The sequence below is a fragment of the Pseudophryne corroboree genome, chromosome 3 (genome assembly GCF_028390025.1).
Source record: "Pseudophryne corroboree isolate aPseCor3 chromosome 3, aPseCor3.hap2, whole genome shotgun sequence".
Classification (NCBI taxonomy): Eukaryota; Metazoa; Chordata; class Amphibia; order Anura; family Myobatrachidae; genus Pseudophryne; species Pseudophryne corroboree.
Window position 1 is genome coordinate 78670570 of NC_086446.1, and position 22896 is coordinate 78693465.

The 22896-nt window shown below is 44.1% G+C and overlaps 2 protein-coding genes and 1 pseudogene across 3 annotated transcripts in view; 1 reads left to right on the forward strand and 2 right to left on the reverse strand.

The window, feature by feature from the left end:
• Positions 1-5425, reverse strand: part of LOC135057183 (oocyte zinc finger protein XlCOF8.4-like) — a 146290-nt gene extending 140865 nt beyond the window's left edge. Inside the window, exons 1-4 of the mRNA XM_063963081.1 lie at positions 5321-5425; positions 3587-3709; positions 2103-2294; positions 1438-1516 (exon numbers count right to left, since the gene is read on the reverse strand). Coding sequence (XP_063819151.1) covers positions 1438-1516; positions 2103-2294; positions 3587-3691 — 376 coding nt within the window. The 5' untranslated portion in view covers positions 3692-3709; positions 5321-5425. The remainder of the gene's footprint in view (positions 1-1437; positions 1517-2102; positions 2295-3586; positions 3710-5320) is intronic.
• Positions 5426-5492: 67 nt separating this feature from the next.
• LOC135054799 (oocyte zinc finger protein XlCOF7.1-like) lies at positions 5493-22512 on the forward strand. Of its 2 annotated transcripts, none has more exons than XM_063958137.1 (11): positions 5493-5645; positions 10758-10836; positions 10953-11050; positions 11166-11277; positions 13396-13493; positions 13650-13761; positions 14686-14783; positions 14909-15032; positions 15804-15901; positions 16063-16168; positions 21371-22512. In XM_063958137.1, the coding sequence occupies exons 2-11, from the start codon at positions 10803-10805 to the stop codon at positions 22102-22104; spliced, it is 1614 nt and encodes a 537-aa protein (XP_063814207.1). In that variant the 5' UTR covers positions 5493-5645; positions 10758-10802; the 3' UTR covers positions 22105-22512. The 2 variants fall into 2 exon arrangements, with proteins under 2 accessions (XP_063814207.1, XP_063814208.1); XM_063958138.1 differs by having other exon boundaries at positions 5494-5645; positions 21374-22512.
• Positions 18102-18220, reverse strand: LOC134898424 (5S ribosomal RNA; annotated as a pseudogene).
• Positions 22513-22896: the final 384 nt, after the last annotated feature.

A 22896-nucleotide genomic window follows, 5' to 3' on the forward strand; every position in this document is an offset into this window, starting at 1 on the left:
CCTCCTTGGCCAATCCGGAACCACTAGTATCGTTCTTACGCCTCTTTGCCGTATAATTCTCAATACTTTTGGTATGAGAGGCAGAGGAGGAAACACATACACCGACTGGTACACCCAAGGCGTTACCAGCGCGTCCACAGCTATTGCCTGCGGATCTCTTGACCTGGCGCAATACCTGTCCAGTTTTTTGTTGAGGCGAGACGCCATCATGTCCACCATTGGTCTTTCCCAACGGGTTACCAGCATGTGGAAGACTTCTGGATGAAGTCCCCACTCTCCCGGGTGAAGATCGTGTCTGCTGAGGAAGTCTGCTTCCCAGTTGTCCACTCCCGGGATGAACACTGCTGACAGTGCTATCACATGATTCTCTGCCCAGCGAAGAATCCTTGCAGCTTCTGCCATTGCCCTCCTGCTTCTTGTGCCGCCCTGTCTGTTCACATGGGCGACTGCCGTGATGTTGTCCGACTGGATCAATACCGGTTTTCCCTGAAGCAGAGGTTCTGCCTGGTTTAGAGCATTGTATATTGCTCTTAGTTCCAGAATGTTTATGTGAAGAGACGTTTCCAGGCTCGTCCATACTCCCTGGAAGTTTCTTCCTTGTGTGACTGCTCCCCAGCCTCTCAGGCTGGCGTCCATGGTCACCAGGATCCAATCCTGTATGCCGAATCTGCGGCCCTCCAATAGATGAGCACTCTGCAACCACCACAGAAGAGACACCCTTGTCCTTGGAGACAGGGTTATCCGTAGGTGCATCTGAAGATGCGACCCTGACCATTTGTCCAACAGATCCCTTTGGAAAATTCTTTCTCTAAGCAGCTCTTTAGGAGAGCCACCTAGATTGCACCCTTCTCGGCCGGGCACAAAAATCTAACTGGAGTCTGGAGGAGGGTCATAGGGGGAGGAGCCAGTGCACACCACCTGATCGGAAAAGCTTTACTTTTTGTGCCCTGTCTCCTGCGGAGCCGCTATTCCCCATGGTCCTTTCAGGAACCCCAGCATCCACTAGGACGATAGAGAAAAAGTTTTGTGCAGTTTCTGAGTTGCCCAGAACTTACTCAGCCGCTGCGATCACTTCAGCCTACCGGGGCCGGAATTTATGTCAGACACCCGCCCTGCAAACGCTTGGACACACCTGCGTTTTTCCAACCACTCCCAGAAAACTGTCAGTTGCCACCCACAAACGCCTTCTTCCTGTCAATCTCCTTGCGATCGGCTGTGCAAATGGATTCTTCGTACAATCCATCGCACAGCAACGATCCACTTTGTACCCGTGCAACGCGCCCGCGCTTTGCGGTGCATGTGCAGTTATGACCTGATCGCAACTCAGCGAAAAAACCTAGCGTGCGATCAGGTCTGAATAACCCCGTAAGTGCATTGTTTTAGATGATTTGTCTATCTAGGAGGCCCTCAAAAGTTCTAATCAAAGTCTCCTCTTACCCAGTGATGTGAGGGGCCTGTGAGTCTCCATCATTACTTCCATGTACAGGTCCTTCTGTTGCTCTATACACTCCCCCTCCTGCATAGAGAGATAGACAGTGACATCCTGGCACCTTATAGGAACCTGACACACACAATGACACAGTCATCACCCAGACACCTCCCCTGGTGTTACTGTATAATGCCTCATTCCCAGCAGTCACCTGTCCAGTCATCACCCAGACACCTCCCCTGGTGTTACTGTATAATGTCCCATTCCCAGCAGTCACCTCTCCAGTCATCACCCAGACACCTCCCCTGGTGTTACTGTATAATGCCTCATTCCCAGCAGTCACCTGTCCAGTCATCACCCAGACACCTCCCCTGGTGTTACTGTATAATGCCCCATTCCCAGCAGTCACCTCTCCAGTCATCACCCAGACCCCTCCCCTGGTGTTACTGTATAATGTCCCATTCCCAGCAGTCACCTCTCCAGTCATCACCCAGACACCTCCCCTGGTGTTAGTGTATAATGCCTCATTCCCAGCAGTCACCTCTCCAGTCATCACCCAGACACCTCCCCTGGTGTTACTGTATAATGCCCCATTCCCAGCAGTCACCTCTCCAGTCATCACCCAGACACCTCCCCTGGTGTTACTGTATAATGTCCCATTCCCAGCTGTCACCTCTCCAGTCAGTATCTGAATGATCTTCTTGGTGAGTTCAAGGATCTTCTGGTCATTATCTCTCTCATGTATTAGTGAGTGAAGTGGAGGCACCATGATAGGGATCTGGGTCATGCTCAGTTCTCCAGATACACAGGGATGGTTACTGGATGTCTCACACTCACGAGATATCTTCTTCACTACTGCATAACACTGTATTGCAAGAGATAGAAATATAAAAGCTAAAATCAACTCGACCAAGGGTCTATCTTACAAATATAACCCTCATCCCATCTGTTGCTGCCGTTTCCTAAATACAAGAAAGTGGAGAGTATATAGCACCTCTACTGCAGCTTCTACCATCTTCATGTCAGTGAGAGAAAACCCAACACACTTTAAGCAATGTAATATTTCCCAGCTCCTGTGAGGTCTGAGGCACTGATACCTGCTGCCCGGTTACAGCTGTGCTAATGAGAGGACTGAGGCACTGATACTATATCTGAGAGCGACTCCCTGCTGCCCGGTTACAGCTGTGCTGATGAGAAGACTGAGGCACTGATACTATATCCGAGAGCGGCTCCCTGCTGCCCGGTTACAGCTGTGCTGATGAGGAGACTGAGGCACTGATACTACTTCTGAGTGCGCCTCTCTGCTGCCCGGTTACAGGAATAAAATATTGTAAGGTCACTACAAAACTTTAAATGTAGAGAAGAATAAAACAATAAATCAAATGTAACTTTTAGAAATGCAAAGTCATATGGAGTATCACAATAAAAATGTAACAGATGTTGTATTTAAAAGTCCCTGTGTTAGTAATAGAGATAAGAGTGATGTCACTGTGACACTCCCTCACCTTCCCAGTCAGCTCCCTGTGTTAGTAATAGAGATGAGTGATGTCAATGTGACACTCCCAGACTCCCTCACCTCCCCAGTCAGGTCCCTGTGTTAGTATTAGAGAAAAAAATGGCACTCCCAGACTCGCTCACCTCCCCAGTCAGGTCCCTGTGTTAGTAATACCCCTTTCACACAGCCATAAATTTCCCGGGTTAAAACACATGAACGCGCATTAACCCGGGAAATTTCTTGGTGTGAAAGGGTACAGGGACAAAAACCCGGGTTTTCTGTCCCCGCATTTCAACCCTGCAATCGACCAGGGTTGGTCCCGGGATGATCCCTGGACCCTGGACAGTGTGAATGGTGCAGGGACATGTCCCACCTTCCCGGGTTGCCTATACTGATGCCGATTGGCTCTTCAGGGCACTTCCTGGTCTTGTGTCTTTTCTGAGACGCCCATTTTCAGAAAATGCAGGGACATCCCGGGTTCAGTATGAAAGGTGCAGACCCGGGAATTCCCGGAAAAAAATGCTGGTGTGAAAGGTGCCAACCCGGGAATGTCCCTGCATGAGCCCGTGGCAGTATTCCCGGGTTTTGTCCCTGCATTTCTGGTGTGAAAGGGGTATTAGAGATAAGAGTTATGACACTGTGACACTCCCAGACTCCCTCACCTCCCCAGTCAGCAGGTAAATGATCTCCAGTGTAATATTTAATATCCTCTCAGTCATGTGACTCTGGTCCTTGTCCATCCTCAGCGAATCGGTGATGCATCTCATTTTAAAGTGACAGCTCAACTGTGTAGGAATAAATAGAATAGTTGTAACGAACATCACAGAGTACATGCAACATATTCATATATGAAAACCTAAGTTATCATTTAGTCCTTCTCTTTTCCCAAAGCCATATTGGTGTGGCTCATGTTTCTCAGAGGTTCCTCAGATACAGCCTTCTAAGACTCATCAGTTACCCCCACATAATGTCATATTGCTGAAGGTTACACCACCACTTCTCATGGCCAGGATTCTTGGTCCTGCCAGGCACCTCTTTGCTGAACGTGAAACCTGTTACAGCGCATGCATTAGGCATGTTTGGGACTTTTGCTTTACTTTCACTCCAGAAATTGAGAGAGACTTTTTGAGCCCAAAATTATATGTAGTTCATGATTCCGCAAGCAGATTGTGGATAATTGAGCTCAATAAGTCCTTATGTTGTATGCGCTGGAACCCATAGCAGCCTGGCGATATTTTTCCAGCTCTGCTACCACTACAGGTAAACTTGGGGGAGAGAACAGCTAACGTATAGCAGTTATGAAGATGATGCGATATGTTGCTTGGTGTTCTAGGTAATGACATCAGCATCTGCTCCACCCGCGTTATAACAACAACAGGCAACCAATAGAGCACCGATTCACCGTTACTATGAGCGCTGCCCTTTTGTCACTTATCAGTACTAATACATGGAATAATACGTATGTGAATCAATGAATAGACGCTCTATTATTTTTCAAAGCAACAAGCAAAATCAATGGTGGAAATTGAAAATTTAAACCGGTCTCAGTGAACTTCATTCCCCTCATATCTTTGTGGAACATGTACTGGACCTGCTGGTGGGCTAAAGACCTCTTGTCATCGGACTACGTGGGTTTGGGTGATCATATCATACATGCAATAGTGACTTAGGGATCTATTTACTAAGCCTTGGACGGAAATAAAGTACCAGCCAACCAGCTCCTGTTATTTTTCAAACACAGCATGTGACATGGCAGTCAGGAGCCGATTGGCTGGTACTCCGTCGACTTTATCTCCATCCAAGGCTTAGTAAATAGACCTTAATGTTTGGGGAGAGTGATTTTATGGTAAAGAGAAAAGTAATGCACTATGCGTGTATATTTATTTTCCATTGCGTAGTATTATGCACCATAATGGAGGATATGAAAGAGAATGAGATTAGTATTTCCAGGATAGAAACTGACCGATGGAGAACCCACCTAAGAGGACGTGGGAAATAGACTGCGTCACTGCCATCGTATTTCTGGCTTCTGGGGACATAACAAGGAGCTATGTAATATACAGAGATACAGAATAAAGGGCACTTATTAAATTCAAGACTGTTCTTCTTACTTCCAGCAACAATTTTGTTGTCGTGAAGGAGCGCCTGTATTCTAAGTTGATGATTCACATTTATAATTACAACAAAGTCTGCCCCACCTGTATCATAACAGGGCAACAGTCTGCTCCACCTGTGTTATAATACCAAAGCACCAGAGTCTGCTCCACCTGGACTAAGATAATGCACCACCAGTAAGTATAAGAGGACTGATAGCAGGACATCAGAGTCTGCTCCACCTGTAATATAGCAACATTTTACCAGGCTCCGCTCCACCTGTATCATCACAATATTATTACCTGCCGCCTCTCTGCTTCCCTCCTGCAGGACACGTGACACGTGCAGCTGCTATGGAAGGTGCTCCTGACTGTAAGAAGCAGTGCGCGGAGTTTAGGTTAAACAGGCCGGAAGTCGGGTGGGAAAAGACTGGTGGAACGCAGAAGCCGGAAGTCAGGTGGACCGCAAAAGCCGGAAGTTAAGTGGAACGCAGAGGCAGGAAGACTGATGGAACGCAGAGGCCGTCCGTTGTGTTGGACTCCCAGGACGAGAACCGGGTGACACTCTGAGGCCGGAAGTCTGGTGTGTAACATTCACCGGGGGAGAGGACAAGGAGGCAGTGACTGGGTGAGAGTCTGCATAAATATGTAATGAGATCAAATGGTAACATCTAAGTCCATACTTGCCTACCTGACCCTCTCCATGAGGGAGAAAATGCTCTGTTCCTGGACTTTCCTGGTAATGTATGATTGCCATCACCTGTGGTGAAACACCTTTCTTATCAATTAACTATCTCACCACAGGTGATGGCAATCATACATTACCAGGAAAGTCCAGGAACAGAGCATTTTCTCCCTCATGGAGAGGGTCAGGTAGGCAAGTATGCTTATATCCTAACACCCTAATTGTCTCATACTTCTCATTAACTGCCTCAGCCTATTGCCTTAATAATTATCTCCTTTATCTCATGGAGCCCACTGATGGTTGAAGCTAGATCCAACCCACTTTTAATGCTCTGTAGCCTCAGTATGTCCACAAGAGCAGAGCCGGCCCTAACCAACATGATGCCCTAGGCAAAATTTTGGCTGGTGCCCCCTAGCACCACCGCTGGTTCCGCCTCTGACCTTGTACCTCTTTCCCAGCACCACCACCCCTCATCCATAGCAGTCCTTCTTTTGGTGTTTGTACCCCCTATATTTTAAATAGGAACAGTTCGCACATTTGGCGCACAGCCCAAAAAGGGATGTGTTTTTGCTGGCAAGGGGCATGGCCACACAATAGTAACCCCAATTCCAATTACGCCGCACAGTACTGCAACTTTATTCACATTTGATCATGCGATAGTGTCCATAATTCATATTACATCCCACAGTAGTATCACTTTACCTTATAAACGTTACTCCTCACAGTAGAGTCTCTTATTCACATGACATCACACTGAATTGCTCCTTATTCACATTACACCACACCCTAGTGCCCTTTCTATATGCAATGCCACATAGTAAAGCACCTTATACACATAATGCCACACGGTAATGCCCCTTACACATATGAGACACATTATTAATGTCCTTCTAAACATAATGCGCCTTACACATTTTGACAACCTTTTTTTAATGCCCTTTTACACATAATGTCCCTTACACATATGCTGCACATTATTAATGCCCTTATACACATAATGACACACATAGTGCCCCTACACATTTGCTGCACATTATTAGTGCCCCTATACACATAATGACACACAAACAGTAGTACCCTGTTACACATATGCCGCACATTATTAATGCCCTTATACACATAATGACACACAGAGGGGTAAATTTACTAAGATGGGAGTTCTATTTAAGATGAGATGTTGCCCATAGCAACCAATCAGAGTCCAGGTATTATATTCTAGAAGGTACTAGATAAATGAGAAGTGGAATCTGATTGGTTGCTATGGGCAACTTCCCATCTTAAATAGAACTCCCATCTTAGTAAATTTACCCCATAGTGCCCCTTACACATTATTAATGCATTTTTACATGACACACATAATGCTCCTTATACAGGGCCGGTTCCGGGGCGTCTGGCGCCCCGGGCGGCATTAGGGGGCGTGGCTTCGTACAGGGGGCGTGGTCATTTATGCCCCCTGTACAGACTGGAATGATGCGCGTTGCGCAATGACGTCATCGCGCACCGCACATCAAAGGTCTTCTCCACGAAGGGAAACTAGACGTCTAGTCATCGCGCACCGCACAGTAAATGACCTCTCTACGAAGGGAAACTAGACGCGTACGCGTCTAGTTTCCCTTCCCAGCGGCAGCAGGGGGACAGCGGGGGCCGGGGGGCACACACTGCAGCAGCGGATCTTGCCCTGGTGCGGCGCCCTCCGGAAGGCGCCCTGCGCCCTCCGGAAGGCGGCGCCCCGGGCAAAAGACCTGCTTGCCCGTGGCAAGATCCGCTACTGTCCTTATATATATTCCAAACACTAGTGCACAACCAACCCACTCACATGCACACAGCACTCACACTGCCACTAACACTGTGACCTCTGCCTCTGCTTGGATACAGGTGTGTCCTCATAAATCTTGCCTCAATGCTAACGTCGGGCACATTTTTTTAAATGAACATGCATCTTATTTGCATTGCTATGTCGCTAGGATGCACAAGCAGCTTCTGCTGATTAAAATTATATGCAGCCTGCCTATATACTGTGTGAGACTGTGGCTGTATCTGCATATGAAATGCTACACACAGAATATAGGCATGCTGCATATCATTTTAATCAGCAGAAGCTGCTGATGCCCCTAGGCATATCAAATGCCCTAGGCAATTGCCTAATTTGCCTATGCCTATGGCCGGCTCTGCACAAGAGCCTCCTGCACAGTGCCACCCCTCACCCCCTAATACCCACATGTCACCTGGTATCCATTTACTGCTCACAGTAGAGCCTCTTAAATCCTGTCTTTTTGCCTTAAAATGCGCACTACATAAGGCGCGTATTACTCACTTACTTTATCAATGCCCTCGTCATAGCTTCATGATATAATGCAGCCATCATCTGCAACCCCGTACTTGATACCCTCGTAATGCATTTTTGATGCCTCAGTATGCCCGCATCATAGCCTCCACCTACTCACACCTCATATTGCTCACCCTATATATCACTGTTGCCCTGTAGCTTCCACACTATGGAATCCTAATACCTCAGTCTCTGATGCCCAGAAGGACAAAAGCAGTATCTACCCGGCCATACATTCAAAAAGCAATTGAAAGACTGGATCAGTGTTAGTGGCTTATGTGATGAGTATGGCCAATCTGGGAGAGGGAGATGGAGGTTGCCTGCAGTGAGCCAACCAATCAGGACCAGATATGACTGTCCCAAAGTTCGAGGTCTTCATGCTTATGTTCAGTTCTCCTCTGGTTAATAATGAATAATGAAGTCAGAATCTCTCCCCTCGCACACAGAGAACTTCTTTCAGGTGCGGTTGTATGTGCAATGCATGCCGCAGAGTACCGACTATAGGTACTTTGTGCATGCGCAGGACGGGCGAACGGATCCTGCGACGTTCGAAGCAGTTGGGAATCTGACTGTCATTGATTGACATTTTGATGATGTTTGGAGGCAGGGATGGGGTAGTGACGGCCTCCATTTCTCCAAATGTAGGTGTGTTGCCGCCGTTTAGGGGGAGGGAAGAGGTCAGGGACCTCCATTGTTGGATGGCGATCATTAGATGGAGATTTCCTTGCCTCTACGATGGGCGGCTTGTGCGTCACTATGGATGCTGCTCGATGGTGACTGAGGGATCCTGTGTCCTAGGAGGCAGCTTGCATCACTACTGTGCAGGAGGTGTCTGCATGCAATAGAGCACAGGTTCTCAAACTCGGTCCTCAGGACCCCACACAGTGCATGTTTTGCAGGTCTCCTCACAGAATCACAAGTGAAATAATTAGCTCCACCTATGGACCTTTTAAAATGTGTCTGAGTAATTAATACACCTGTGCACCTGCTGGGTTACCTGCAAAACATGCACTGTGTGGGGTCCTGAGGACCGAGTTTGGGAACCACTGCAATAGAGGTTTCCTGCTGCATCACTATACAGCGCTATCACTGCTGCTTCCCAGGAAGATAGTAACTCCAAACACATCTCAATCAGGCTCAGAGTTTTCACCACAGTGGTGATGTGCACATTAATGGTTTGTGCCAGTTAATGGATCTTGACGCAGGCAAAAATGATATGCAAAATTGGGCTCCAAATAAAATTCACAGTGGACACTCGTCGGGATACCAGGGTAATATGCCCTTTTGCTCTGCCAGCCAATTGTTCTACCCATCGATACGCCATTGAGGTGTGAGTAGAGCGGATACATCCTGAGACTGACAGTAACTTCTATTGATGTGACACACACCGCTACCTCTATTGATCTCCAGTATAAGTATGTTTTCCTACCTGAAGAATCGGGCAGCGAAACGTGTGGTTTCAGCAGAAATCTAAGTCTGATGTGTATGCGTGTACTTTCCTACTGTATAGCTGAACTTTACATCAATGACCTTGTGAATACCAATATTTCGTTGGAGCAGTCTCTGTTATTAAAGAGAACATTGTATTACTAAGGAACCAGATAACTGAACAAACCAAGATATTTCACCTTTCTGGTTTACTTGTGAAAAAGGTATAACCCTATGTACGTGTATTTGCCTTGTGCGTTGTTACACAATATGGGCGCTTAGGCAAATATTAGTTGGAAAACTTACTGTTTTATTTTATGAAAACACACAGGAGAAATAATAGCAAAATATGTGACAATTACCAGGGGGCTCACTGCAAGTAAGAAAACCAAATACACCAAGAGAACCTACTGAAATTAGGTTGAGCTCAATTGGCATACTTATTGATGTCACTCACAGGATACCGCAATAATAAATTAGTCACCAATGAGTATAAGACACTCAGCATCCATCATTGTATAATAGGTGAGTTGTGCAGGACCTAGAGTTCGATCACGGTGCCTCCACCTCACTCCCTGATACGTGAGAGACACAATGAGCAGAAGATACTTGAACTCCCCAACAAGATCATTTAGCTGCTGACTGGAGAGGTGACTGCTGGGAATGGGACATTATACAGTAACACCAGGGGAGGTGTCTGGGTGATGACTGGAGAGGTGACTGCTGGGAATGGGGCATTATACAGTAACACCAGGGGAGGTGTCTGGGTGATGACTGGACAGGTGACTGCTGGGAATGTAACATTATACAGTAACACCAGGGGAGGTGTCTGGGTGATGACTGGAGAGGTGACTGCTGGGAATGTAACATTATACAGTAACACCAGGGGAGGTGTCTGGGTGATAACTGGAGAGGTGACTGCTGGGAATGGGGTATACACAGTAACACCAGGGGAGGTGTCTGGGTGATGACTGGAGAGGTGACTGCTGGGAATGGGACATTATACAGTAACACCAGGGGAGGTGTCTGGGTGATGACTGGAGAGGTGACTGCTGGGAATGGGACATTATACAGTAACACCAGGGGAGGTGTCTGGGTGATGACTAGAGAGGTGACTGCTGGGAATGGGGCATTATACAGTAACACCAGGGGAGGTGTCTGGGTGATGACTGGAGAGGTGACTGCTGGGAATGGGGCATTATACAGTAACACCAGGGGAGATGTCTGGGTGATGACTGTGTCATTGTGTGTGTCAGGTTCCTATAAGGCATCAGGATATCACTGTCTATTTCTCCATGCAGGAGGGGGAGTATATAGAAGGACCCAGGAATCTGTACAAGGACGTGATGATGGAGAATCACTGGCCACTGACATTGCTGGGTAAAAATTTTACATTTATTGAATATGGGATCGCAGTCTTTAGAGGAACCCAGAAACACTCATTAACTGTTAGTCACATATATACAATGTACTCAGTCTCTGTTTGTCTCCTACAGATGGAGCCAGTAAGAGAGAGACCCCAGAGATATGTCCCTGTCCTCTTTATTCCCAGGACTGTACAGAGGAGAATCGCAGGATCCCACAGGAGGATCAGGTAGTTCAAGAGTATCCCTAAATATCAAAAAAAGAAAGTGACTTCTCACTATCTGATCTGTGCAGAAGCTGTTGAGATTTTTATTAAAGTGATATTTTATTGTTTGTGGGTTTAGGGTGAAGGCCTGGCTGATATTAAGGTAGAAGATATAGAGCAAGAAGAAGAGACATATTTGAGAGGTGACCAGCAGTGTAAGGAGGAGGAAATCCCTACAGATATCAGCACAGGTGAGGAGTAATCACTTATTACAGAGAGGAGTCACATACTGTAAGTACACACTAAATGTAGGTCCAGTAAGTCCAATGGGTGCTCCAAGTATGTTGGAGTAGGAACTTGACGCATTTTGCCAGATCTTTAAGGTAGTTGCTACTCCAACCACCACATTTGGACCACCTATTGGACCTTTTTGGATTTATACCTTCCCTGCTTGTACCAGTACTTGTTGCAGAGTTTCTATCCAACCAGCAGCTGACAGCATCCACACTATCCAGATGGACTGTATAGGACCATCACTCAATATAACCGGTAACATTAACGGCTGCTAATTACTGAAGATGTTTGGATGGCTATTTTATATCCATTGTCTGCCACCTTTCCCGTTTATCATATTTCTGAGATCCTTTATTGATCAGTTAGTCCATGAGAGACAGCACCTCTTCACTATTGGTGGCCTACACAAATTGCTGGATTATCAGTGGCTGACACTTATATATCTGTTGTATCATTTTAATTGAATATCTGTCTTATGTGATTGTACTATATGTATATTGGTGTACACCTGTGTGATTGTTAAACTATTACTATTTTTATTCTATGAAGTCGTAGCTTTTACTACTAATAATAATAATAAGAAGAAGAATACTATTATTATTATTATTATTATACTATTGAATATACCACAATAAGAACACTTCTCCCCCTAGTTCTGTTTGTGTAGGTAACCTGGATATCTCTGTCAAAAATAACTTTTGATAATTCTAGAGTTTGTTTCAGCTTTTCTTTTTTTGGGGTGCCCCAAATTAATCTCTTCTTACACAGCCCACCAATCCACAGTGGGGAATTGATGCAAGGGATGAGAGTGTTATACTCCCATTATATATATCCCTAGTGAGGCCACATCTTGAATACTGTGCACAATTTTGGGCACCATACTACAAAATGGATATCCTGGAACTAGAAAAGGTTCAGAGGCGGGCGACCAAACTGATCAAGGGGATGGAGACACTGGAATACGAGGAAAGGCTTGCTAGGCTAGGCATGTTTACACTGGAAAAGAAGAGATTAAGAGGAGACATGATTAACATTTACAAATATATAAGGGGACAACACAAAGAGCTTGCAGAGGATCTGTTTTTTATAAGATCGACACAGAGGATACGTGGACATCCGCTCAGGTTGGAGGAGAGGAAATTTTGCACACTTAGGTGAAAAGGTTTCTTCACACTAGGGACAATACATGTTTGGCATTCCCTGCCTGAGAGAGTAGTAAAGGCGGACTCAGTCAATACTTTTAAAAATGGGCTAGATAAGGTCCTAATGGATAAGGCTATACAGGGTTATGGTGGGTAGATCACGCACTATAGATAAAAAAAAGAAAAGCGGAACAAACACAACGGCCGACATTCACAGTAGATAAAATGAGTTCTAAAAATAAGAAAGCGTAGGAGACCACAAATAGGTTAAACTCTATGGACAAATTGTCTTTTTTAAACTTCAGAAACTATGTTAAACTGTTCTGACATACTCCTATGTCTCCGAAATTATTTTAGTGTGGCTTCAGATTGAACTACAAAATTTTTTATATTATTTTATTATAGTTCAGGGACTACAGTATATTCGACTTTTCATACAGATAAACTTATCTAGCTCTCAGCAGCTGATAAATAGAATTTTGTAGCTGCTAAATGAGTCCAAACCTATGTGTTTTCCGCTCCTGTGTCCACTCGTGTAAATCTAGACAATGACCATTCACACACTGTAAACTAGCTGGCACGTTTCTCCTCTCCCTGCAGTTTCATCAGAGTAATCTAACAGATGGTTCGGTACAAAATGCTTCCTATTATATTAGCACAGTGCTGGGGATGTGTAGAGCATTCCCTTTGTGAATTTCCTAAATTTAAAGACTATTGGTAATCATTTATCTCCTTATTTAATGAGTTTATTGGTGTTAACCTATAACAGTCTAGCTTGTATATTGTTGTATTATGATAGCTTGAAGGTTTGAACTTTACATGATTAGTAAATGCGGTGTAGTTAGTAATTCCTGTTTTCCCCTTCAACCCAGGAGTTACTTACACTAATGTTAGCCACATATACAATGTACTCAGTCAGTGTGTGTCCTACAGATGGAGCCAGTAACAGAGATACCCCAGAGAGATGTCCCCGTCCTCTTTATTCCCAGGACTGTACAGAGGACACTCACAGGACACCACAGGGGGATCAGGTAGGTGGGATTTAGGGTCTCACCAGTATACCAAAGTTCTTTGTCACTATATGATCTGTAGAGAAGCTGTGTGTATCTAATACTCTGATATTCTACTGTTTAATCTCCATTAATGAACTATAAAATAATGAAGGTATTATTTTATTGGTTAATTAGGGTAAATTCCTGACGAAGATTAAGGTAGAGGATATAGAAGAAGAAGAGGAGACGTATGTAAAGGGGGATCAGCAGTGTAAGGAGGAGGAAATCCCTACAAATATCAGCACTGGTGAGTAATAACCACTTGTTACAGAACAGAGGGGGTCATTCCGAGTTGATCGCTAGCTGCATTCGTTCGCTGCGCAGCGATGATGCAAAAAAAGGCACTTCTGCGCATGCGTATGCGTCGCAATGCGCACGCATGACGTACTTTCACAACGCCCGATGTAGTTTCACACAAGGTCTAGCGAAGCTTTTCAGTCGCACTGCTGGCCGCAGAGTGATTGCCAGGAAGAGGGCGTTTCTGGGTGTCAACTAACCATTTTCAGGGAGTGTTCGAAAAAACGCAGGCGTGCCACAGGAAAAAACGCAGGCGTGGCTGGGCAAACGCATGGCGTGTTCGTGACGTCAAAACAGGAACTGAACAGTCTGAAGTCATCACAAGCGCTGAGTAGGTCTGGAGCTACTCTGAAACTGCACAAAAAAATCTTTGTAGCCGCTCTGCGATCCTTTCGTTTGCACTTCTGCTAAGCTAAAATACACTCCCAGTGGGAGGTGCCATAGCGTTTGCACGGCTGCTAAAAACAGCTAGCGAGCGATCAACTCGGAATGACCCCCAGAGTCACATTTTTCTTGCTCAGTCACTACAGCAGTCTTTTTCTCCCTCAATACTTCACAGCAGCTCTTACAATGGGTTCGCTCTATACTAGATAGATAGAAGGCAGGTAGCTTAAAAAATTGCCCGCTGATGGTAAGCAGTGAGTTACGGCGATTTACTGATGGTAAAAGAAACCCAAAAACAAAGTGTTAAAACCACAGATAAAACTTAGGATAAGGACACTGGGCAGCAGAGTAGGGTGACCCAGTCACACTGGCATTGCCTGCTTGTTCAGTCAAAATCCTGCCTTCCCTATAGGTTGCTTAGATTAATGTACACACGTCACTTGATAATCCCATTTATACAATGTACTCAGTATCTATGTGTCTCCTACAGATGGAGCCAGTAACAGAGATACCGCAGAGAGATGTCCCTGTCCTCTTTATTCCCAGGACTGTACAGAGGAGAATCCCAGGATCCCACAGGAGGATCAGGTAGGTGGGATTGATGTTTCATTATATAATGTGTAGAGAAGGGGTGTGTGTGTATAATACACTAATATTCTACTGTTTAATGTCAATTAAATCAGACATTATTATTGTTTTTATGTCTTCTTTAGGATGAGCACCTAATTAATATTAAAATAGAAAATATTGATGATGATGATGATGACGACGAGAAGATGTATGCGACAGGTGACCAGCACTGTAAGGAGGAGGAAATCCCTACAGATAACAGCACAGGTGATTCATAATCACTTGTTACAGAACAGAGTCACATTTTTCTTGCTCAGTCACTACAGCAGTCTTTTTCTCCCTAAGTATTTCACAGCAGCCCCTTACAATGGGTTAGCTCTTTCCACCAGCCGACCGGAGTACAGGGGAGGAGGGAGGGGAGAGGATTGTAGTGCTGGCGGGCTAGTGCCCGCCAGCAAATGCTAGGGATGGCCATCGGTGGGTTATCCATCGATGGTCGGTGGCCATCCCTAACAACCCCTAGGCAACGAGCATGGATCCCAGAGCATAAAACCCCTGGGAAAAAGCATGACACAATATGTAAAACCCCTGGCAACGTGCATAAGACCCCGGGAAATGCGCAGGTAAAAACTTAAAAAAACCTGCACCGGGAGGTGTGGCCAAATACCCAAACCCGCCACTGAAAGGGTTAAGGGTTGCCCTCTGCAGCCTATTTGTAATGGCAGTCAGTGGGCCACCATGTTTCGGGTCATGGCGGGTGCGTGTGACATCATGCAGCCGCAGCAGCCCACCCTGCAAATGGTCCCCGCCCCCGCTGGGACTTAGACTGTGATGGCAGTTTAAATCCTTGCACATGCGTGCCAAATAGCGACCCCAAGGTGCATTTTTGACAAAAAGAGACACCCAATGCTAGTAAAGTTGCACAGGACCTGTCGGCTCACCTGTGCCATACATCTCCCGCTACTGAGGATAGGTGTATGAGGGCACATCTGTGTATAAATGTCCTCAGTCACTGTGTGTCTCCTGTGTCACCTACAGATGGAGCCAGTAACAGAGATACCGCAGAGAGATGTCCCCGTCCTCTTTATTCCCAGGACTGTACAGAGGAGAATCACAGGACCCCACAGGAGTATGAGGTAGGTGGGACTTAGGGTCTCGCCATATTTCATCATGACTTTTCACTGTATGATGTGTAGAGAAGCTGTTTGTCTGATACTCCGATATGATACTGTTTATTCTCGCTTAATGAAATCAGACCATATTAAAGTGTTAGTTTATTGTATTCTGCTTTATTTAGGGTGAAGATCTGCAAATTATTAAGGTAGAAGTTATGGAGGAAGAGGAGACATACATGAGGGATGATCAGTGTAAGGAGGAGGAAATCCCAACAGATATCAGCACAGGTGAGTGATAATCACTTATTACAGAGAGTGTCTCGTATTGTCCTTGTTCTGTCACTACAGCAGTCTCTTATCCTACACCCTCCTCTGTCACTACAGACTAATGAGAGAAAAGTGTAATACACAGGAAACTACAGTGATGGCCAGTAAACACCTCCAATAAATTAATTATGCATAAATAATAACGTATATAACTGAGGAAGGTGCTACTTCCTACTATTTTATACAACAATTTTTTTTATGTAATATTGAAATAAATGTTCTATTTACCATCTAAAAACTATAATGAATAAATCACTAATTTACTTCTCACAAAGTATAATCCATTAACCATATCTGCTCAGTATAACGCAAGGACAGTTACGTTTATATCAAGAAAATTGCAGGCAACATTTAACCTCCATCCATCATACCACAATCACAGGCGTAATATCACAGAGCTCCATGAAATCTCACACATTGGCTCCATTACCTTTTCAATGCTCCATGTAGAGATACAGAAGCTTCATCGGTGTACAGGGTCACTAGGACGTTTGTGGGGAAAGGAAGGAGAGAGGAGATGACTGGTCCTTACCCTATTACCTAATACTAGACCATGATGTCTGGGAAGAGTGCTACAGTGTGTGTTTGTTGTTCTGTCAGTTGAGACCTGTACGTGATCTAGATCAGTGGTTCTCAACCGTGGTCCTCAAGTACCGCCAACAGTTCATGTTTTCCAGGTCTCCTCACAGAATTGCAAGTGACATAATTTGCTCCACCTGTGGGTCTTTTAAAATGTGTCAGTGAGTAATGACTACACCTGTGCAACTGCTCGGTGACCTGGAAAACATGAACCGATCTAGATCACAGGAAGTGGCCACCATCCATTGTAATGGGATGGCCTCAGGGCCGGTGCAAGGTTTTTCGGCACCCTAGGCAAAACTCCAGCCTGTTGCCCCCAACCACCACCAATAGCCACTTTCCAGTCCTTCAGATAACAGTGTGACATAAGTTCCAAAGACACCACTTGCATTAAGTACAACAAGGATCTTTCTTTCAGAGACATTCTTCATTTTGTGATAGGCAGTGGTCCCCCCCTCCCCTCCCCCCAGATCATGGCGCCCTAGGCAGCTGCCTAATAGTAGAGCCGGCCCTGGATGGCCTTGTGTTGGGATCCAGCTCACAAAAGCAGAGCTGGCACTGTATACCAGATGCTAGTATGCCAATGAAGAACTACCTTCAAACCTGCACAGGGTATGGCTTTGCATCATAAGGAAAAATGGTGAAGTCTAGAACTATTATATCATAATAATCTAAAGTATGAAAACGGAATAATCAACCACACAGAGTTTTTTATTATTTTGTAAATACATATAAACATAAAACCATTTATCTGCTGCCACAAATGCATATTGTAAGCAAAGGGAGAGAAGAGAAGGCTCTTGTGTGGGCGCACTCATTAATTAATTGTAATCACTTTTAGTGATTAACCCATTGGTTATTCTAATTACTGATAAAACACAATTTTATTGAAATAATCATTAAGATCAATGTAATTGCCCCTTATCAAAAGAGTGTGGGTGATCCAGAATGGTTATAAATAAAATGTTCTGGTCATGCCTCAGGAAATGAGATAGAGATGGGTGAAGACACCACAAAGTCATACACCCATCTCACCCGACCAGTACAGATAATCTGTATTGATGAGACCAATTGGTCAATTAATTCATAATTCTGTCATAATCAAAGAAAGAATTATCAGCATTGATTAAACAGTACAAGGTTGTTTATATTACATAAACTGTACTAATTAGAATAGTAACCCGTAGCTATATAGTTTTATTGGGGAGGACCAAATAGTGTACCTTCCCTAAAGAAAAATTAGATGGAAAAAATAGGAGCAAGTGGTGATGCTGCTGTTTGAGTCACATACCATGCATCATATGAGATGATTAACGCTCTACAACACTGGGTATTCCCTGTGAGTCTCCTCTTCAGGTACTGACCCAGCCCAACACTGTTTCGCTTCCAAGATCGGACGAGATCGGGCATTAGCAGTGTGGTTTTATATTAGAGAAAGTAGGTCAGACTCCAATGAGAGTGCACCTATATAAGAAAGAGTGACTGTTTACGTCACAAAGGTGCAGTGTGGATCTGCTGTTTATGTTAGGCAGGAGACATCAAATCCCACCGAGGTGGTATTGTGCCCCTGGATCATAAATGAGAGTCCACGAAAAGAGAAAAGAGCATGGAAATTAAGGCATAGTGTAGTTTACACCAATATCAAGCGAGAATAATCGTATAAAGCTCAGAAGGTACTGATTCAAAGATTCATGTATATCTGCGTACAAATTTTTTTTTATGTACACTGGTGCTGAGATTAAAGACAAAGGATCATTCAGAATTATTTATGGTACAGATTGCTAAATACTGGTATACAGGTTTAAAAAATAAAATTGTGTTTTATCAGTAATTAGAATAACCAATGGGTTAATCACTAAAAGTGATTACAATTAATTAATGAGTGCGCCCACACAAGAGCCTTCTCTTCTCTCCCTTTGCTTACACATGTATTTCTGGCTCTGGGCGCACCTCCAAACTGGACACTGAACTAAAGATTTACTTATACAATTGTCCAACTTTGGTCTCTTTTGATTAAATATATACAGACCGGTGCCGGGTCGCTCCTCTCTTCGCTATAACGAATGCATATTGACCTGAATGAACATACTGACTGCGCTTGTATGGAAACTTAATAAGGCACTTGATAAATATCTCTCACTTAGATGACGGCAATATTATTCTCATAGGCATAGGTGGATTGAACTGATACAAAAGCTCTTAGTTTTCAAATGTACTTTGGATGATGTGAGGATACCGGGTTTACATGTGCTCTCTTATCTATTTATATCGGCATGGGTACCTGGCACTTTTACATTGTAACGGATCACACAGAAGCAAAGATACAATGCTGTCTTTATTACACACACACCAGATGACAGAGTAAACAGTAACTAGGCAAACTAAAACAATTGTATAGGAATATTTACAATTTAAATGCCAGATAATATCGGTCACTCCCAAAGTGCCCTCCACCCCCTAACAGGTCATGTGGCCCGCTTTATACCATAGAGCAAGCAGAGTTTTCAGTTCATGCCAGCGCCAACTTAGGTGCAGATCTTTGCAGAGAGATGCAAGCTCTCCGTTATAACCTGCGTCAGCTGTGTGCGGATCTTCAAAGTGTTCTTCCAGGGTTGCCCTGAGTATGATGCTTCTTTACCAGGGTGGCAAGGCATTGTTGCTGGGTACACCAGGGCAACATCACCATGGACAGCTCACTTGATGGACCATATGTGGGGTAATTCAGAGTTGATCGCAGCAGCAAATTTGTTAGCAGTTGGGCAGAAACATGTGCACTGCAGGTGCTGCAGATGTAACATGTGCAGAGAGAGTAAGATTTGGGTGGGGTGTGTTCAAACTGAAATCTAAATTGCAGTGTAAAAATAAAGCAGCCAGTATTTACCCTGCACAGAAATAATATAACACACCCAAATCTAACTCTCTGCAAATGTTATATCTGCCCCCCTGCAGTGCACATGGTTTTGCCCAACTGCTAACAAATTTGCTGCTGCGATCAACTCTGAATTACTCCCGTAGTTAGCTGGGTTTCTGTGGGTCTTCACTAACTGCATATTTCCACTACAAGGATTCTGCGTTTATATTTGCAGTTACCGGCAGACGCGGCAATTTCAGCGCCATTCTCTTTAGAGTAATCGGGGTAATTCCAAGTTGATCGCAGCAGGAAATTTTTTAGCAGTTGGGCAAAACCATTTGCACTGCAGGGGGGGCAGATTTACCATGTGCAGAGAGAGATAGATCAGGGTGTGGTGAGTTCAATCTGCAATCTAAATTGCAGTGTAAAAATAAAGCAGCCAGTATTTAACCCTGCACAGAAACAAAATAACCCACCCAAATCTAACTCTCTCTGCACATGTTACATCTGCCACACCTGCAGTGCACATGGTTTTGCCCAACTGCTAAAAAAATGTCCTGCTGCGATCAACTTGGAATTACCCCCAACGTTCATACACTAAGACACTCTCGCTCCAGCTTCCCCCCCAAACTCCCCTTAGATGTGACACAGATATGGTGGGAGTGAAGGTGAGAACCAGTTGTCAGTTTGGGGATTTAAATACCGGGGTTGAATGCTGATGGTGATTGGGGATAGTACCCTCCCCTTTACCTGCTCTGTATATTGTGCCACCAAATATAAAGTTTTCCTAATGTTACAAAGACCAATCCGTCATGTCAAAAAAGGGGCTCTGTTTTCCACAAGGGGTGAACTTACCCTTCTGGAATGCATGTGCGCTGTATGCGGTACATGTGTGGCCAGCAGGGAGGAAAATCGTACAGTGAAAGCAATGCGTTTTATAAAAGGGACTGCTGTACGGAGCAGATATAGCAACTGGAAAATACGCTGCTAAATATGTAAACGGAAAACGCAGTAAATAAGAGACAACCTGGTAAATGCAGAAAAAAACTGCCCCTCTGTATGGAGCTGTTAATTTGCCACTGCTGTGACTGATCAAATGATACAACTTACTTTGATAAGATGCTACAGTGGGTCTGAATATATGGGGGTATTAGTGACAAAATTATTTGGTGCTTGTAGATATGAAAAAAGTCTTGTATCAAGTAACAGTCATTAAATCCATTGTTACCAGGGATGGTGGTTGCATTAGTATGTTCTATAATGTAGTAGAGATGAGATCCATTAGTTTATCATATAGATATTGCTCGGTCATGAATTACCGTAATCCCATTGGCAGATGAGACAAGATGTCTTCCAAACAGCTGTCCTGATGGTAGTGCTGGTTCCGGTGAAGACTGCCGACTACACCATCTGTTATTTTGGGAGTGCTGACCGCTAACCAATTACAGATGGAAACAGATTCCGCAGAGTAGCTGAGTGATCAGATAATGTGATGCCATAAAATCGACGCGTTTCGTTGTATGTTAACAGTTTCCTCAGGGATCTGGCAGGCATTACAAATGATTAAATACAAACCTATATTTATATCTATAAAGTTAAAGCACAATTTAAATTTCAACCAGTGAGTTATAAATTATACTTTGAAACAACTTAAATTGACTCATTTGATGTGAGTTGATCTTCCATCAACAGTCATTGGAATATTACATTTGTCATATTTATATTTTTCCCAGCAGATGGACACAGCAGGAATATTCCAGAGGCTCATTTAATTTTACCTCCAGGTGGTGAAATAGAAGATAATGACCTCACACCCGATCCTCCAGGAGAAAAACCTACTAATCCATTTATACATCACAGTGCAGATACGTCATCTGGTTCCTCTAATCCAGGAATGGAATGTTTTCCTGATAACCCCGATATTGGTACATTTATTACTGCTCTTAGAGTAGATCAAATATTTCCTTACCCTATAGATGCCAAATGTTTTACAGATGATGCAAAACTTACAAACCATCAGCCAGCTAAGACAGATGAGAGGCCATATTCATGCGTGGAGTGCGGAAAATCTTTCACACAGAAATCTAATTTTCTTATACACCAGAGAAGTCACACAGGTGAGAAACCATTTCCCTGCTCCGAGTGTGGGAAATGTTTTTCGCAGAAATCCGATCTACTGATTCATCTGAGAAGTCACACGGGTGAGAAGCCTTTTTCATGTTCTGAGTGTGGGAAATACTTTACTCGGAAATCAGGACTTGTAATACATCAGAGGCTTCACACAGGTGAGAAACCATTTCCGTGTTCTGAGTGTGGGAAATGTTTTACGCACAAATCCGCTCTCGTTTTGCATCAGAGGACTCACACAGGTGCAAAACCGTTTTCATGCACTGAGTGTGCCAAATGTTTTTCGCATAGGTCACATCTTGTTAAACATCAGAAAATTCACACCGATGAGAAAGCTTAGGGTCTGAAATGTTTTAGAACCAAATCGAATTTTGCGTCACGCAGGTGAGAATCTATCATCATGTTCTGTGTGTGGGAAATTACGGACTCAGATCTAACTAAACCATAAATGATTCTAGTTACACATGTAAAACTCTGCGTGTTTTGTAAGTGGTGGTAAGTATTTTATCTAAAGAACATATCTCATTGAGCACAGTATTTTTTTCCTGGCGCCCTACTCACATTTCTTTTTTGTGATATAAAGGGTTAAGCTGGTACCATTTGTATTACTGTTATACTTGTGTTTTTTTTAAATGTTTCTTGTTATCCATTTTTTATAATTGATTCTTTTTTATACTTGATTCTATGGTTTGTATTTTTATCTTCTACCTTCTGTGACATCATTGTACAGTTTTACTTATTTATTAAATACATGTCAACGTCTACTTCCAACTAAATAGGATTTAATTCCGTTTTGTCAAACTCCACTTCTCACCAATAGTCAGGTCAGGGAGAGAGAGGTTTTGACAAAGCTAAACCAGGCTTGCCTGACCAATAGACCTTTTCGAGACTGTTAAACATGCCAGTGATCTTGCTGGATAGATGGAGCCATTGTTTGTGTGTCTTTCCCGTAGCCCCTTTCTCCCAAATTTTTTTTTCTTTTTCTTACCGCGGTGTGACATTCCTCTGGCTGTTTATGGGGGTTTTGGCGGCAAGAGGATTTGTGTAGGACATCCAGTGAGTGACAGTTTTCTGGCCAAAAATACCTTGGTAATAAGTATGGTCAGAGGAGAATGGGAAGACCGGTTCAAGC

What these genes read in the sequence shown, in the direction of transcription:
- LOC135054799 (XM_063958137.1), top strand. Translation starts at nt 10,803, where the DNA reads ATGATGGAGAATCACTGGCCACTGACATTGCTGG. An exon ending in GGACACCACAGGGGGATCAG is followed by an intron (nt 13,494 to 13,649) that starts GTAGGTGGGATT and finishes TTGGTTAATTAG; the next exon opens with GGTAAATTCCTGACGAAGAT. An exon ending in CCCTACAGATAACAGCACAG is followed by an intron (nt 15,033 to 15,803) that starts GTGATTCATAAT and finishes TGTCACCTACAG; the next exon opens with ATGGAGCCAGTAACAGAGAT.